The following is a 15000-nucleotide window of genomic DNA, read 5'->3' on the forward strand; positions in this document are numbered from 1 at the left end:
AAGTCGGAAGTTTACATACACTTAGGTTGGCGTCATTAAAACTTGTTTTTAAACCACTCCACAAATTTCTTGTTAACAAACTATAGTTTTGGCAAGTCGGTTAGGACATCTCCTTTGTGCATGACACAAGTAATTTTTCCAACAATTGTTTACAGACAGATTATTTCACTTATAATTCACTGTATCACAATTCCAGTGGGTCAGAGGTTTACATACACTAAGTTGACTGTGCCTTTAAACAGCTTGGAAAATTCCTGAAAATGATGTCATGGCTTTAGAAGCTTCTGATAGGCTAATTGACATCAATTGGAGGTGTACCTGTGGATGTATTTCAAGGCCTAACTTCAAACTCAGTGCCCCTTTGCTTGACATCATGGGGAAATGAAAAGAAATCAACCAAGACCTCAGAAAAAAAATTGTAGACTTCCACAAGTCTGGTTCATCCTTGGGAGCAATTTTAAAACTCCTGAAGGTACCACGTTCATCTATACATACAATAGTACGCAAGTATAAACACCATGGGACCACGCAGCCGTCATACCGCTCAGGAAGGAGACGCGTTCTGTCTCCTAGAGATGAACGTACTTTGGTGCGAAAAGTGCAAATCAATCCCAGAACAACAGCAAAGGACCTTGTGAAGATAATGGAGGAAACTGGTACAAAAGTATCTATATCCACAGTAAAATGAGTCCTATATCGACATAACCTGAAAGGCCGCTCAGCAAGGAAGAAGCCACTGCTCCAAAACCGCCATTAAAAAACCAGACTACCGTTTGCCATTGCACATGGGGACAAAGATCGTACTTTTTGGAGAAATGTTCTCTGGTCTGATGAAACAAAAATAGAACTGTTTGGCCATCATGACCATCGTTATGTTTGGTGTTTGGAGGAAAAAGGGGGAAGCTTGCAAGTCGAAGAACACCATCCCAACTCTGAAGCACGTGGGTGGCAGCCTCATGTTGTGGGGGTGCTTTGCTGCAGGAGGGACTGGTGCACTTCACAAAATAGATGGCATCATGAGCAAGGAAAATTATGTGGATATATTGAAGCAACATCTCAGGAAGTTAAAGCTTTTTCGCAAATGGTTCTTCCAAATGGACAATGACCTCAAGCATACTTCCAAAGTAGTGGCAAAATGGCTTAAGGACAACAAAGTCAAGGTATTGGAGTGGCCATCACAAAGCCCTGACCTCAATCCTGTAGAAAATTTGTGGGTAGAACTGAAAAAGCGTGTAGGCAAGGAGGCCAACAAATCTGACTCAGGTACACCAGTACTGTCAGGAGGAATGGGCAAAAATTCACCCAACTTATTGTGGGAAGCTTGTGGAAGGCTACCCGAAATCAAGGTATTGATGTTTAACCCAAGATAAACAATTTAAAGGCAATGCTACCAAATACTAATTGAGTGTATGTAAACTTCTGACCCACTGGGAATGTGATGAAAGAAATAAAAGCTGAAATAAATCATTCTCTCCACTATTATTCTGACATTTCACATTCTTAAAATAAAGTGGTGATCCTAACTGACCTAAGACAGGGAATTTTTACTAGGATTAAATGTCAGGAATTGTGAAAAACTGAGTTTAAATGTATTTGGCTAAGGTGTATGTAAACTTCCGACTTCAACTGTATATATATAGTTTAACAGAACACACACACACACACACCCTCTCGCTCTCTGTGTCCAGTGCGGAGGTGGCCTCGTCCAGCAGCAGGACTTTGGGGTTGCGGAGGATGGCTCTGGCAATGGCTATACGCTGCTTCTGTCCTCCTGACAACTGGGTCCCCTTGTCACCAGCTTGGGTGTCATACTTCTACTCAGAGAGATGGAGGGAAGAGGAGATGGAGGGTAAGAAAGAGGTTATCCTCGTCATCTCACACATGACATAACTCCTAGGGCTGGTTTTACGGACACAGATTAAGGCCGGGATTCAATTTACGATTGAGCTGACATGCGCAGCGTCTCCCATGAACGCGATCTCCGTGAACATCTGGGGAAAATGTATTTGAAAGGCGTATTGTTGGCTGTGTAGTGCTCTGTGCCTATAATGCGCCTTGCATCGAATCCCAGCCTAAAACTAGCCTGGGACTAACACACGTAGGCCATTTAAAATCTATTTTTAGTCTGGGACTAGGCTTAATCTGTGTGTGAAACCAGCTCATAACCTCTTTCAGTCCTACAGGTGGTAAGCCCTCAGAGTGAAAGACAGTTCACCCTTACACAGGGAACAGCACTAAGACGACATTACTCCAGTAATGACCTGCAGTGTTTTCTCTGGCACGGCATCTGAGAGAAGCTGATACCACTATCAGTCTGTCTGTGGTTATCTGACCATGCAGCCACTATTAGGGTATTGGTGCTGATGTAGAGATCTCAAGAAACCAAACTTACAAAAGCAGAAGATGCTTACAGTAGTATTAGCAGTAGCGGTAGTAGAAGTAGTAGTAGTAGTAGTAGTAGTAGTATTGTTGACAGTAGTAGTATTAGTGACAGTAGTAGTACAGTAGTATTGGTGACAGTAGTAGCAATAGTAGTAGTAGTAGTAGTAGTATTGGTAGTAGTGGTGACAGTAGTAGTAGTAGTAGTAGTAATAGTAGTAGTAGTAGTAATAGTAGTAGTAGTATTGGTGACAGTAGTAGTAGTGGTGACAGTAGTAGTAGTGGTGGTAACAGTAGTAGTAGTAGTAGTAGTAGTGGTAGTAGTAATAGTAGTAGTAGTATTGGTGACAGTAGTAGTAGTAGTGGTGACAGTAGTAGTATTGGTGGTAGTAGTAGTAGTGGTGACAGTAGTAGTATTAGTGTGTACCTGAGGCAGGTCGTCTATGAAGCTGTGTATGTTGGCAGCTTTAGCAGCACTCTGGATCTCCTCCATGGTAACTTTGCGTGTGTTGTCTCCGTAGGCAATGTTCTCTGCCAGACTACAGTCAAACAGCACGGGCTCCTGGGATACGATGCCCATCTGGGCCCTCAGCCAATGGATGTTCAGCTTCTTAGCATCACTGTTGTCCAACATCTGAGGAAGAAGAGCAGGAGGAAGAGTTAACATCAAAGTTGGATAATCCTCTAGTGTTTGTCATTTTATCAGTGGCCTTAGCAGGGCAATAACCTCCACATGAACACACATATGCACTTTGAGCAGGATCATAACCCACAAGGTCTCAGTACAGTAGAGCCAGTATAGTAGAGCATTATGAAGCAACAGTGTCAACATCCTGGCCTGTCAATCAGTAATTATAGAACTGTGTTTCAGTAGGAGAATATCTACACAGTCACACATGGAGACGCATGAGGGCTCTATGTTTTCATGTATATTTGCATATAAAAATTCCAGCAAATATCTCACTGTCTGACTGGTGACAGTGGTCATTAAACATACAGTACATATGGCTTTAATAATCAATGTGTGTGAAAACGTTTGTGTGTGAGTGTGGGTTGGTTCTTTTATCCTTGTGGGGACCTAAAATCCCCAAAAGTCCCCATAAGGGTAGTAAAACAAAAATTCTCCCTCATGGGACATTTCCCACATCCCCATCAGGACAAAGGCTATTTTAAGCTTAGGGGTTAGGTTTAGGGTTACAATTAGTGTTAGGAGTTAGGTTAGGGTTCGGGTTATGGTAAGGGTTAGGAGTTAGGGAAAATAGGATTTTGAATGGAAATTAATTTTAGGTCCCCACGAGGATAGAGGAACATAACGTGTGTGTGTGTGTGTGTGTGTACTCACCACTGTGCCTTGTAGTGGGTCGTAGAACCTCTCCAGTAATTGTATGGTCGTACTCTTCCCACAGCCACTGCTGCCCACCAGGGCTAGAGTCTGGCCCTTCTGCACCTTCAGCTCCAGTCCCTGCAGGACAGCAAGGTCTGGACGGGACGGGTAGTTGAACCTCACCCCCTGGAAACGCACGTTACCATCAAAGTGGTCCTGGAGGGAAGAGAGGGAGGCAGAAGAACATCCGTTCTGAAATAATCTCCTGGCATGTACTATACAATCACTCCACAACTCTCCACTGTGATAGCCACTGGGTGTGATGTGTGTGTGTGTGTGTGTGTGTGTGTGTGTGTGTGTGTGTGTGTGTGTGTGTGTGTGTGTGTCTGTGTGTGTGTGTGTGTGTGTGTGTGTGTGTGTGTGTGTGTGTGTGTGTGTGTGTGTGTGTGTGTGTGTGTGTGTGTACCGGTGTTTCTCCCTCCTGTGAGCAGTTGTCTATGGCAGGTTCTCTGTTGATGAGGAACATAAGGTGAGATGCTGATATCTTGGCTTTGGCGTAGTTAGGCGTGAAGGAGTTGGCCTCTCCTACTGCCATGGCTCCGTACAGCACTGCAGAGATCACCCTTTAGAGAGAGAGACAGAGATAACAAGTTACGATCTATCTAACATGTATCTTAAAGGGATAGTTCATACTGCAGAGATCACCCTGGAGAGAGAGAGAGACAGAGAACAGGTTACGATCTATCTCACATGTATCTTAAAGGGATAGTTCATACTGCAGAGATCACCCTGGAGAGAGAGAGAGACAGAGAACAGGTTACGATCTATCTCACATGTATCTTAAAGGGATAGTTCATACTGCAGAGATCACCCTGGAGAGAGAGAGACAGAGAGAACAGGTTACGATCTATCTAACATGTATCTTAAAGGGATAGTTCATACTCCAGAGATCACCCTGGAGAGAGAGAGAGACAGAGAACAGGTTATACACTAAAAACAAATGGTTCTATATAGTGCCAAATAATTTTTTTGGGGCTTGTAACCATCACGTGACCCAATGGCGTTCCAATTCATCCCAAAGGTGTTCGATGGGGTTGAGGTCAGGGCTCTGTGCAGGCCAGTCAATTTCCTCCACACTGTTCTCAACCAACCATTTCTGTATGGACCTCAATTTGTGCACGGGGGCATTGTCATGCTGAAACAGGAAAGGGCCTTCACCAAACTATTGCCACAAAGTTGGAAGAACAGAATCGTCTAGAATGTCATTGTATGCTGTAGCGTTAAGATTTCCCTTCACTGGAACTAAGAGGCCTAACCCGAACCATGAAAAACAGCTCCAGGCCATTATTCCTCCTCCACCAAACCTTACAGTTGGCACTTTCCATTGGAGCAGGTAGCATTCTCCTGGCATCTGCCAAACCCGGACTGCCAGATGGTGTAGCGTGATTCATCACTCCAGAGAACGATTTTCCACTGCTCCAGAGTCCAATGGTGGCGAGCTTTACACCACTCCAACCGACGCTTGGCTGCTCGGCCATGGAAACCCATTTCATAAAGCTCCCGACGAACAGTTATTGTGCTGACGTTGCTTCCAGAGGCAGTTTGGAACTCGGTAGTGAGTGTTGTAACCGAGGACAAACGATTTTGTGGTTCCACTCTGCGATTCCGTTCTGTGAGCTTGCATGGCCTACCACTTTGCGGCAGAGCCGTTGTTGCTCCTTAACGTTTCCACTTTACAATAACAGCACTTACAGTTGACTGGGGCAGCTCTAGGAGGGCAGAAATTTGACGAACTGACTTGTTGGAAAGATGGCATCCTATGACGGTACCATGTTGAAAGTCACTGAGCTTTTCAGTAAGGCCATTCTACTGCCAATGTTTGTCTATGGAGATTGCATGGCCGTGTGCTCGATTGTATATACCTGTCAGCAAAGGGTGTGGCTAAAATAGCCAAATCCACTCATTTGAAGGGGTGTCCACATACTTTGTATATACACTGCTCAAAAAAATAAAGGGAACACTTAAACAACACAATGTAACTCCAAGTCAATCACACTTCTGTGAAATCAAACTGTCCACTTAGGAAGCAACACTGATTGACAATAAATTTCACATGCTGGTGTGCAAATGGAATAGACAAAAGGTGGAAATTATAGGCAATTAGCAAGACACCCCCAAAAAAGGAGTGATTCTGCAGGTGGTGACCACAGACCACTTCTCAGTTCCTTTGCTTCCTGGCTGATGTTTTGGTCACTTTTGAATGCTGGCGGTGCTTTCACTCTAGTGGTAGCATGAGACGGAGTCTACAACCCACACAAGTGGCTCAGGTAGTGCAGTTCATCCAGGATGGCACATCAATGCGAGCTGTGGCAAAAAGGTTTGCTGTGTCTGTCAGCGTAGTGTCCAGAGCATGGAGGCGCTACCAGGAGACAGGCCAGTACATCAGGAGACGTGGAGGAGGCCGTAGGAGGGCAACAACCCAGCAGCAGGTCCGCTACCTCCGCCTTTGTGCAAGGACGTGCACTGCCAGAGCCCTGCAAAATGACCTCCAGCAGGCCACAAATGTGCATTTTTTCCAGCACCTAGCCTACTTTTGCTATTTCCTGCCTTGATTCAAATTATTTGCCCATGTAGAGCTTTAAGATAACACTGTAATGAAAAGCGATAAATAACTGCATCGAGTTACACAATCAATTTAAGATGCTATGATTTGGACATGAAGCACGGAAAAATTTGCATTGGTTTTGCGTCACAAATGCTAAAACAGTGTATCAAGCTCAGAAACTATTGTATCAAGCTCGCTAAAGTCTAATTTAGGGTAAACTTAAATTATCTTGAAGTCATGCCAGAGAAATTTGAACTTCACATTGAAAGTGACATAATACAACCGCATGACACTTAAAGGTGCAATATGTAGGAAATCGCTCTGCCATTTCCTGGTTGCTAAAATTCTAATAGTTTGTCTAATTTTAGTTTATGTGACAAAACAAGCAGAAGAAAATCATTGTACGATCTAAACCGCTGTGAAATATATTTTCAATAACCCAAATATGGTATTTTCAGGTGTTTGAAGCTGGTGTTAAAAAAAAAAAGATGCAAAAACTAAACTTAAAAAAAGGAATGCATAGAAATAGAGAAAATAGATCTAGAACTCACATTTCTATGTGAATTTGGTTGGGTCGCCCAACAAGTTGCATATTGCAGCTTTAATGACAATAACATCTGTTTATGACAGATGTTTTGTTGCTGTTATGACTGCCTTATGTACACCTTTCCAAATAAAATGTTATCTAAGCCTTTAGTCGTGATATCTACTCTATAACATCCATTTCTATGGGTCACATGTTATACATGTCATTGATATATGGCCATTGTTGCTACGGTGATGAGTCCCTAGATCAGCGTTGACCTCCAACACACTTCCCAGTTAGGTAATGATTAACCACAACCACCTTTGACCACTGTAATACTGGACATTCCTGTCAGGCCTAGATGAGCTAGGCCGGGGTGTGTTCTACTATACCTGAGCTGTACAATGTACACACACATCCTCCACTACTGTACCTGAGTTGTATTGTACAATGTACACACAAATCCTCCACTACTGTACCTGAGCTGTATTGTACAATGTATACACAAATCCTCCACTACTGTACCTGAGCTGTATTGTACAATGTATACACACATCCTCCACTACTGTACCTGAGCTGTATTGTACAATGTATACACAAATCCTCCACTACTGTACCTGAGCTGTATTGTACAATGTACACACAAATCCTCCACTAATGTACCTGAGCTGTATTATACAATGTACACACACATCCTCCACTACTGTACCTGAGCTGTATTGTACAATGTACACACACATCCTCCACTACTGTACCTGAGCTGTATTGTACAATGTACACACAAATCCTCCACTACTGTACCTGAGCTGTATTGTACAATGTACACACACATCCTCCACTACTGTACCTGAGCTGTATTGTACAATGTACACACACATCCTCCACTACTGTACCTGAGCTGTATTGTACAATGTACACACAAATCCTCCACTACTGTACCTGAGCTGTATTGTACAATGTACACACAAATCCTCCACTACTGTACCTGAGCTGTATTGTACAATGTACACACAAATCCTCCACTACTGTACCTGAGCTGTATTGTACAATGTACACACAAATCCTCCACTACTGTACCTGAGCTGTATTGTACAATGTACACACAAATCCTCCACTACTGTACCTGAGCTGTATTGTACAATGTACACACAAATCCTCCACTACTGTACCTGAGCTGTATTGTACAATGTACACACAAATCCTCCACTACTGTACCTGAGCTGTATTGTACAATGTATACACACATCCTCCACTACTGTACCTGAGCTGTATTGTACAATGTATACACAAATCCTCCACTACTGTCCCTGAGCTGTATTGTACAATGTATACACACATCCTCCACTACTGTACCTGAGCTGTATTGTACAATGTATACACACATCCTCCACTACTGTACCTGAGCTGTATTATACAATGTATACACACATCCTCCACTACTGTACCTGAGCTGTATTGTACAATGTATACACACATCCTCCACTACTGTACCTGAGCTGTATTGTACAATGTATACACACATCCTCCACTACTGTACCTGAGCTGTATTGTACAATGTATACACACATCCTCCACTACTGTACCTGAGCTGTATTATACAATGTATACACACATCCTCCACTACTGTACCTGAGCTGTATTGTACAATGTATACACACATCCTCCACTACTGTACCTGAGCTGTATTGTACAATGTATACACACATCCTCCACTACTGTACCTGAGCTGTATTGTACAATGTATACACACATCCTCCACTACTGTACCTGAGCTGTATTGTACAATGTACACACACATCCTCCACTACTGTACCTGAGCTGTATTGTACAATGTATACACACATCCTCCACTACTGTACCTGAGCTGTATTGTACAATGTATACACACATCCTCCACTACTGTACCTGAGCTGTATTGTACAATGTATACACACATCCTCCACTACTGTACCTGAGCTGTATTGTACAATGTATACACACATCCTCCACTACTGTACCTGAGCTGTATTGTACAATGTATACACACATCCTCCACTACTGTACCTGTGTCCACCCAGCACCCATATTAGGGAAGCAATTGAGTCGTTCAAACATGGCCTCATAGTCACATAGGAAAAGGCTATAAGAACAGTTGTGAACATGGACACATGACTGAAGTAACCCAATCAAAGGTAGCTGCTGTACTCACAGGAAGACATTTTCAAAGGTCATAATGCCTTCCTCTATGAGCCAGGCTCCGAAGCGGAAGCAGCCTGCATAGGCAAAGTAGATCATGGCCTGAGAGAAGGAGAATGTGATGCCATACACATGGGCCTTCTTCTGAGAGTTCCTACAGAGGAAAAGCGAGAGAGGGGGAGAGAGAGAGAGATTAAAGAGAGGGGTGATTACATAAACAAAAGTAATACAGTACATTTACAAGACTGACACTGTTGACACATTAAAAACACAGCAATGACTAGGACTTTTTATAATGGAAATTCTAAACTTTGTAGCACACGTACTTGTAAGGCACTATGAGGTTCTCCTGGTACAGAGACTCAAACTTCTGCTCTCTGGTGAGAGACGCCACCGTACGGATGTTCTCTATGGCCTCTGTGGCAATCTGACACACACACACACACACACTGGTTAGACTCGAGAGAAGAACGTATAGATATTCACTGTTGCAAATGTTGGGAGCTATGAAGAGAGTGAATAAGACTGTGTGTGTGAGTGGTTGTGTACCTTGCCAGCCTGTTCTAGCTCTTTCTTGTCTTTGACGGCGTGACCAGAGAGCATCTTCATCTGTATGCCTCCAGCTACAGCCATGACAGGTACCACACACAGGATGAGAAGAGTCAGCTGCCAGCCGTACACAAACGAGATGATCAGACTGGTGCCCAGGTTAGCCACGTTCTGGGCCAGAGTGGCCAAACGCACTCCTGTAGCCTGGAGAGGGAGGGAGGGTTAGTGTGTGTGTTGTGTGTTGTGTGTTCATGTGTGTACTTACTACTTACCCCCTGTACTTGTGCTGCGTCTGTAGCCAGTCTAGTGGTGAGAGCTCCAACACTATTCTTGTGACTGTCATACCAGCCCAACTCCTACAGGAGAATGAAGAGAGTTACATGTTCAAATTGTCTCTATAACCTATTTGAGCCTTTATAAACACTCCATAAGCCCTATAACCTAAATAAGCCTAAATACACAGTCTTACCTTTATTAAACACTCTATAAGCCTAAATAAACAGTCTTACCTTTATTAAACACTCTATAGGCCTAAATACACAGTCTTACCTTTATTAAACACTCTATAGGCCTAAATAAACTGTCTTACCTTTATTAAACACTATACAAGCCTAAATAAACAGTCTTACCTTTATTAAATACCCTATAAGCCTAAATAAACTGTCTTACCTTTATTAAATACCCTATAAGTCTAAATAAACACCTTTATTAAACACTCTATAAGCCTAAATAAACAGTCTTACCTTTATTAAACACTATACAAGCCTAAATAAACAGTCTTACCTTTATTAAACACTCTATAAGCCTAAATAAACGGTCTTACCTTTATTAAACACTATACAAGCCTAAATAAACAGTCTTACCTTTATTAAACACTCTATAGGCCTAAATAAACAGTCTTACCTTTATTAAACACTCTATAAGCCTAAATAAACTGTCTTACCTTTATTAAATACCCTATAAGTCTAAATAAACACCTTTATTAAACACTATACAAGCCTAAATAAACTGTCTTACCTTTATTAAACACTCTATAAGCCTAAATAAACTGTCTTACCTTTATTAAATACCCTATAAGTCTAAATAAACACCTTTATTAAACACTCTATAAGCCTAAATAAACTGTCTTACCTTTATTAAACACTATACAAGCCTAAATAAACAGTCTTACCTTTATTAAACACTCTATAGGCCTAAATAAACAGTCTTACCTTTATTAAACACTCTATAGGCCTAAATAAACTGTCTCACCTTTATTAAACACTATACAAGCCTAAATAAACAGTCTTACCTTTATTAAACACTCTATAGGCCTAAATAAACAGTCTTACCTTTATTAAACACTCTATAGGCCTAAATAAACTGTCTCACCTTTATTAAACACTATACAAGCCTAAATAAACTGTCTCACCTTTATTAAACACTATACAAGCCTAAATAAACAGTCTTACCTTTATTAAACACTCTATAAGCCTAAATAAACTGTCTCAACTTTATTAAATACCCTATAAGTCTAAATAAACACCTTTATTAAATACCCTATAAGTCTAAATAAACACCTTTATTAAATACCCTATAAGTCTAAATAAACACCTTTATTAAATACCCTATAAGTCTAAATAAACACCTTTATTAAATACCCTATAAGTCTAAATAAACACCTTTATTAAACACTCTATAAGCCTAAATAAACTTGCCTGTCTCATCATGGCTTTAAAGGCCATCAGTCTCAGCTTCATGGTCAGAATCTCACCGGCCTTCCCAAAACAGAATCCCTGAAGAGAAGACAACCACGTATCACAGTCATAGTAAGTCAAACTTCAAGATGCTGTCCATCAATAGAAATACATTGGGGACCACTGACCTGCTGTAGGATAGATACAAACCCAAGCCCCTCCCACATTCTGTCACTCATTCATCATAGTATTTAGCATTAGGTGAGGTGTGTGCTTACCTGTAGGAACATGGTTATGAAGGAGACGACTCCAATGAGGGCGAACATGATAGAGTACAACGAGGAGCGTTGTCTAACTAGTTCCTGGTCTTGCTCTGCAAACACCTGAAACATGACAACAACACAAACATGATCATCTGAGGTGATGCTATTTGATGGAATATGACTAATTCAACTTACAGTAATGAGAAGATGAATAAACTGAAATAAATGAGTAAACATAGAATGATGATATCTGGTATTAACTGATATTTAACATACAGCGATGATTTTAGAGAAGATGACAGCGAAGAGAGGCTGCATGCCCCCGTTGATAGTGGCACAGATCACACCAACCACCATATAGGGCCACTCAGGAAGGTTCAGCTTCAACACCTTCAGAAACGACACAGGAGGAATCTCCTCATCCTGGGGAGAGAGAGAAGACAGAGAGAGAGAGGAAGGAGAGAGAGAGAGAGAAGATAGAGAAAGAAAGGAAGGAGAGAGCGGACAGAGAGAGAGAAGACATAGAGAGAAAGGAAGGAGAGAGAGAAAGAGAGAAGACAGAGAGCGAGAGGAAGGAGAGAGAGAGAGAGAAGATAGAGAAAGAAAGGAAGGAGAGAGCGGACAGAGAGAGAGAAGACATAGAGAGAAAGGAAGGAGAGAGAGAAAGAGAGAAGACAGAGAGCGAGAGGAAGGAGAGAGAAGATAGAGAAAGGAAGGAGAGAGAGAAGACCAGAGAGAAAAGAAGGAGAGAAGAAAGGAAGGAGAGAGAGAAGACCAGAGAGAAAAGAAGGAGAGAGAGAAGACACAGAGAGAAAAGAAGGAGAGAGAGAGAGATCATCAGAAACATTCCAAATGGTACACCAATTATGTCCCACAGTGTGTCCACTACTGATCCTGGATTGAAATGGGAATATCCACTCTAGCTAGTACCTCTAGCTCCATAGCCTTACCTCTTCTTCCACCTCAGTCTTGTCCTTGTCTCCTTTCTCTGAGCCGATGAAGGACGATCCCTTGGTAGATTTCCTCCGGATGAGGGTGGTCTCTGAGAACGGCATCATTGACGGACTCTTCTCCTCCAGAACCTGCTCCTCCACAGCCTCCTCGCCCTCCTCAGGACTCTTAAACGTCTGGAAGAACACAACAGAATAGAATGTAGAGTAAAATGTGTGTATTTGTTTGTTATGTGGCGTGTGTGTGTGTGACACTGTTTTGATAACGCTGTTACCTAAATGGTGACGTAGATGCAAGATGTGTGAGGAGGGTGTGAGGAGGGTGTGTGTGTGTGTGTGTGTGTTACCTGCATGGTGACCAGTGTGTGGTAGACTCCTTCTTTTTCCATCAGTTGACTGTGTGTTCCCAGCTCTACGATCTCTCCCTTCTGGAAGCCTGCGATGACATCAGCATTACGGATAGTAGACAGACGATGAGCCACCACGATGGTAGTACGACCCTGTCTCACCTGGATGGGGAGGGAGGGAGGGAGGAGGAAGGAGGGAGGGAGAGAGTGGGGAGGGAGGAGGAGGAAGGGGGAGTGAAAGGGAGGGAGGAGGAGGAAGGGGGAGTGAAAGGGAGGGAGGAGGAGTGAAAGGGAGGGAGGAGGGGGGCATAGCAATGTTTAGTAGATGTTGATAAACTGGTGCAAAGGGTGCATGTGTGTGTGTGTGTCTGTGTGTCTGTGTGTGTCTTCTACCTTGTCCAAAGCAGCCTGTACGATGGTCTCACTCTCGGCGTCGAGGGCTGAGGTAGCCTCATCTAACAAGAGGATCTTGGGGTTGCGTACGAGAGCGCGTGCGATAGCGATCCTCTGTTTCTGTCCTCCACTCATCTGGGTTCCTCTGTCTCCAACTAGAGTCTCAAACTTCTGCTCAACAAAACAATACTATCAATATATTGTAATCAATCATTATCTAGCATTAGTTATAGTACTACTACTACTACTACTACTACTACTACTACTACTACTACTACTACTACTACAGACAGACAGACAGACAGACAGACAGACAGACAGACAGACAGACAGACAGACAGACAGACAGACAGACAGACAGACAGACAGACAGACAGACAGACAGACAGACAGACAGACAGACAGACAGACAGACAGACAGACAGACAGACAGACAGACAGACAGACAGACAGACAGACAGACAGACAGACAGAGTAACGTACATCAGGTAGTGTCATGATGAAGTCGTAAGCGTTGGCCTCCCTAGCAGCCTGTTCTATCTCCTGATGTGTGACGTCAGGTCGTCCGTAGCGGATGTTCTCAGCGATGGTGGTAGCAAACAGGATGGGCTCCTGACTGACAACGCCAATCATCTCTCTCAGGAAGCGCACGTTCAGGGAGCGCACGTCATGACCATCTACACACACCTACAGAACACAGAGGGCATAGTTACAGAACCGGTACTGTGTGTGTGTGTGTGTGTGTGTGTGTGTGTGTGTGTGTGTGTGTGTGTGTGTGTGTGTGTGTGTGTGTGTGTGTGTGTGTGTGTGTGTGTGTGTGTGTGTGTGTGTGTGTTTTCCATGATACTCACTGATCCCTCTTGTGGATCATAGAACCGCTGCAGCAGCTGAACGGTGGTGCTTTTCCCACAGCCACTACTGCCTACCAGAGCTATGGTCTGGCCACTACGCACGCTCAGAGACATTCCTTTCAACACCTACAAAGAGACACACACAGAAACACACCATTTAACATCTACGAACATCTACTGGACATCAACACACACGCACACATAAAGAAGGCAGCACATACTTTGACGTGGGGTCGTGAGGGGTAGATGAAATGGATGTTGTTAAACTCTATGTTTCCTTTGATGACATCAGGCTTGTGGCCGTGGTCTGAGTAGCTGTTGATGTGGGGTTTCTGAACAGACAAACAACAACAGCAGTGAGACTTAGAACATAAACATAATCGTGTGAACATTCAAGCAGGTCACCAACTAATACTATTAGTACTATATACTATTACTGTACACAAATTATACCATAAAATACTACAGGCCTATTATATTGCCGGTAACTATTTTTCAACCAATATGGTGCGTGAGAAGAGTATCCTGGTTTATACAGCAGCATAAACACACACAGGCACAGAGGCCTGGTTTATACAGCAGCATAAACACACACAGACACAGAGGCCTGGTTTATACAGCAGCATAAACATCCCCTTCTGAAGACTCCCTGTATTCCTGACTGCTCAGTGGGGAAAGATGTGTTATTCTACTGTGTGTTAAGCGCTCTACAGAGTCCAAAAAGTTTCCCCATTCACACCATAGACATTATATACAGTGGGGCAAAAAAATATTTAGTCAGCCACCAATTGTGCAAGTTCTCCCACTTAAAAAGATGAGAGAGGCCTGTCATTTTCATCATAGGTACACTTCAACTATGACAGACAAAATGAGAAAAAAAATCCAGAAAATCACATTGTAGGATTTTTAATGAATTTATTTGCAAATTATGGTGGAAAATAATTATTTGGTCAATAACAAAA

General features: G+C 42.8%; 1 protein-coding gene across 6 annotated transcripts in view; it reads right to left on the reverse strand.

Annotated features, from left to right (window-relative positions):
- LOC120048786 (ATP-dependent translocase ABCB1-like) overlaps positions 1-15000 on the reverse strand; it is a 47108-nt gene that overhangs the window by 332 nt on the left and 31776 nt on the right. For all 6 annotated transcript variants that reach the window (XM_038995005.1, XM_038995006.1, XM_038995004.1 and 3 more), the window contains 17 exons: positions 14260-14370; positions 14039-14164; positions 13671-13874; positions 13188-13358; positions 12795-12956; positions 12448-12624; positions 11774-11920; positions 11513-11617; positions 11256-11333; positions 9831-9914; positions 9559-9762; positions 9336-9436; positions 9023-9163; positions 4170-4326; positions 3722-3919; positions 2807-3013; positions 1668-1814 (listed from right to left, as the gene is read on the reverse strand). In XM_038995005.1, coding sequence (XP_038850933.1) covers positions 1668-1814; positions 2807-3013; positions 3722-3919; positions 4170-4326; positions 9023-9163; positions 9336-9436; positions 9559-9762; positions 9831-9914; positions 11256-11333; positions 11513-11617; positions 11774-11920; positions 12448-12624; positions 12795-12956; positions 13188-13358; positions 13671-13874; positions 14039-14164; positions 14260-14370 — 2520 coding nt within the window. The remainder of the gene's footprint in view (positions 1-1667; positions 1815-2806; positions 3014-3721; positions 3920-4169; positions 4327-9022; positions 9164-9335; positions 9437-9558; positions 9763-9830; positions 9915-11255; positions 11334-11512; positions 11618-11773; positions 11921-12447; positions 12625-12794; positions 12957-13187; positions 13359-13670; positions 13875-14038; positions 14165-14259; positions 14371-15000) is intronic.

The sequence above is a fragment of the Salvelinus namaycush genome, chromosome 5 (genome assembly GCF_016432855.1).
Source record: "Salvelinus namaycush isolate Seneca chromosome 5, SaNama_1.0, whole genome shotgun sequence".
Lineage (NCBI taxonomy): Eukaryota > Metazoa > Chordata > Actinopteri > Salmoniformes > Salmonidae > Salvelinus > Salvelinus namaycush.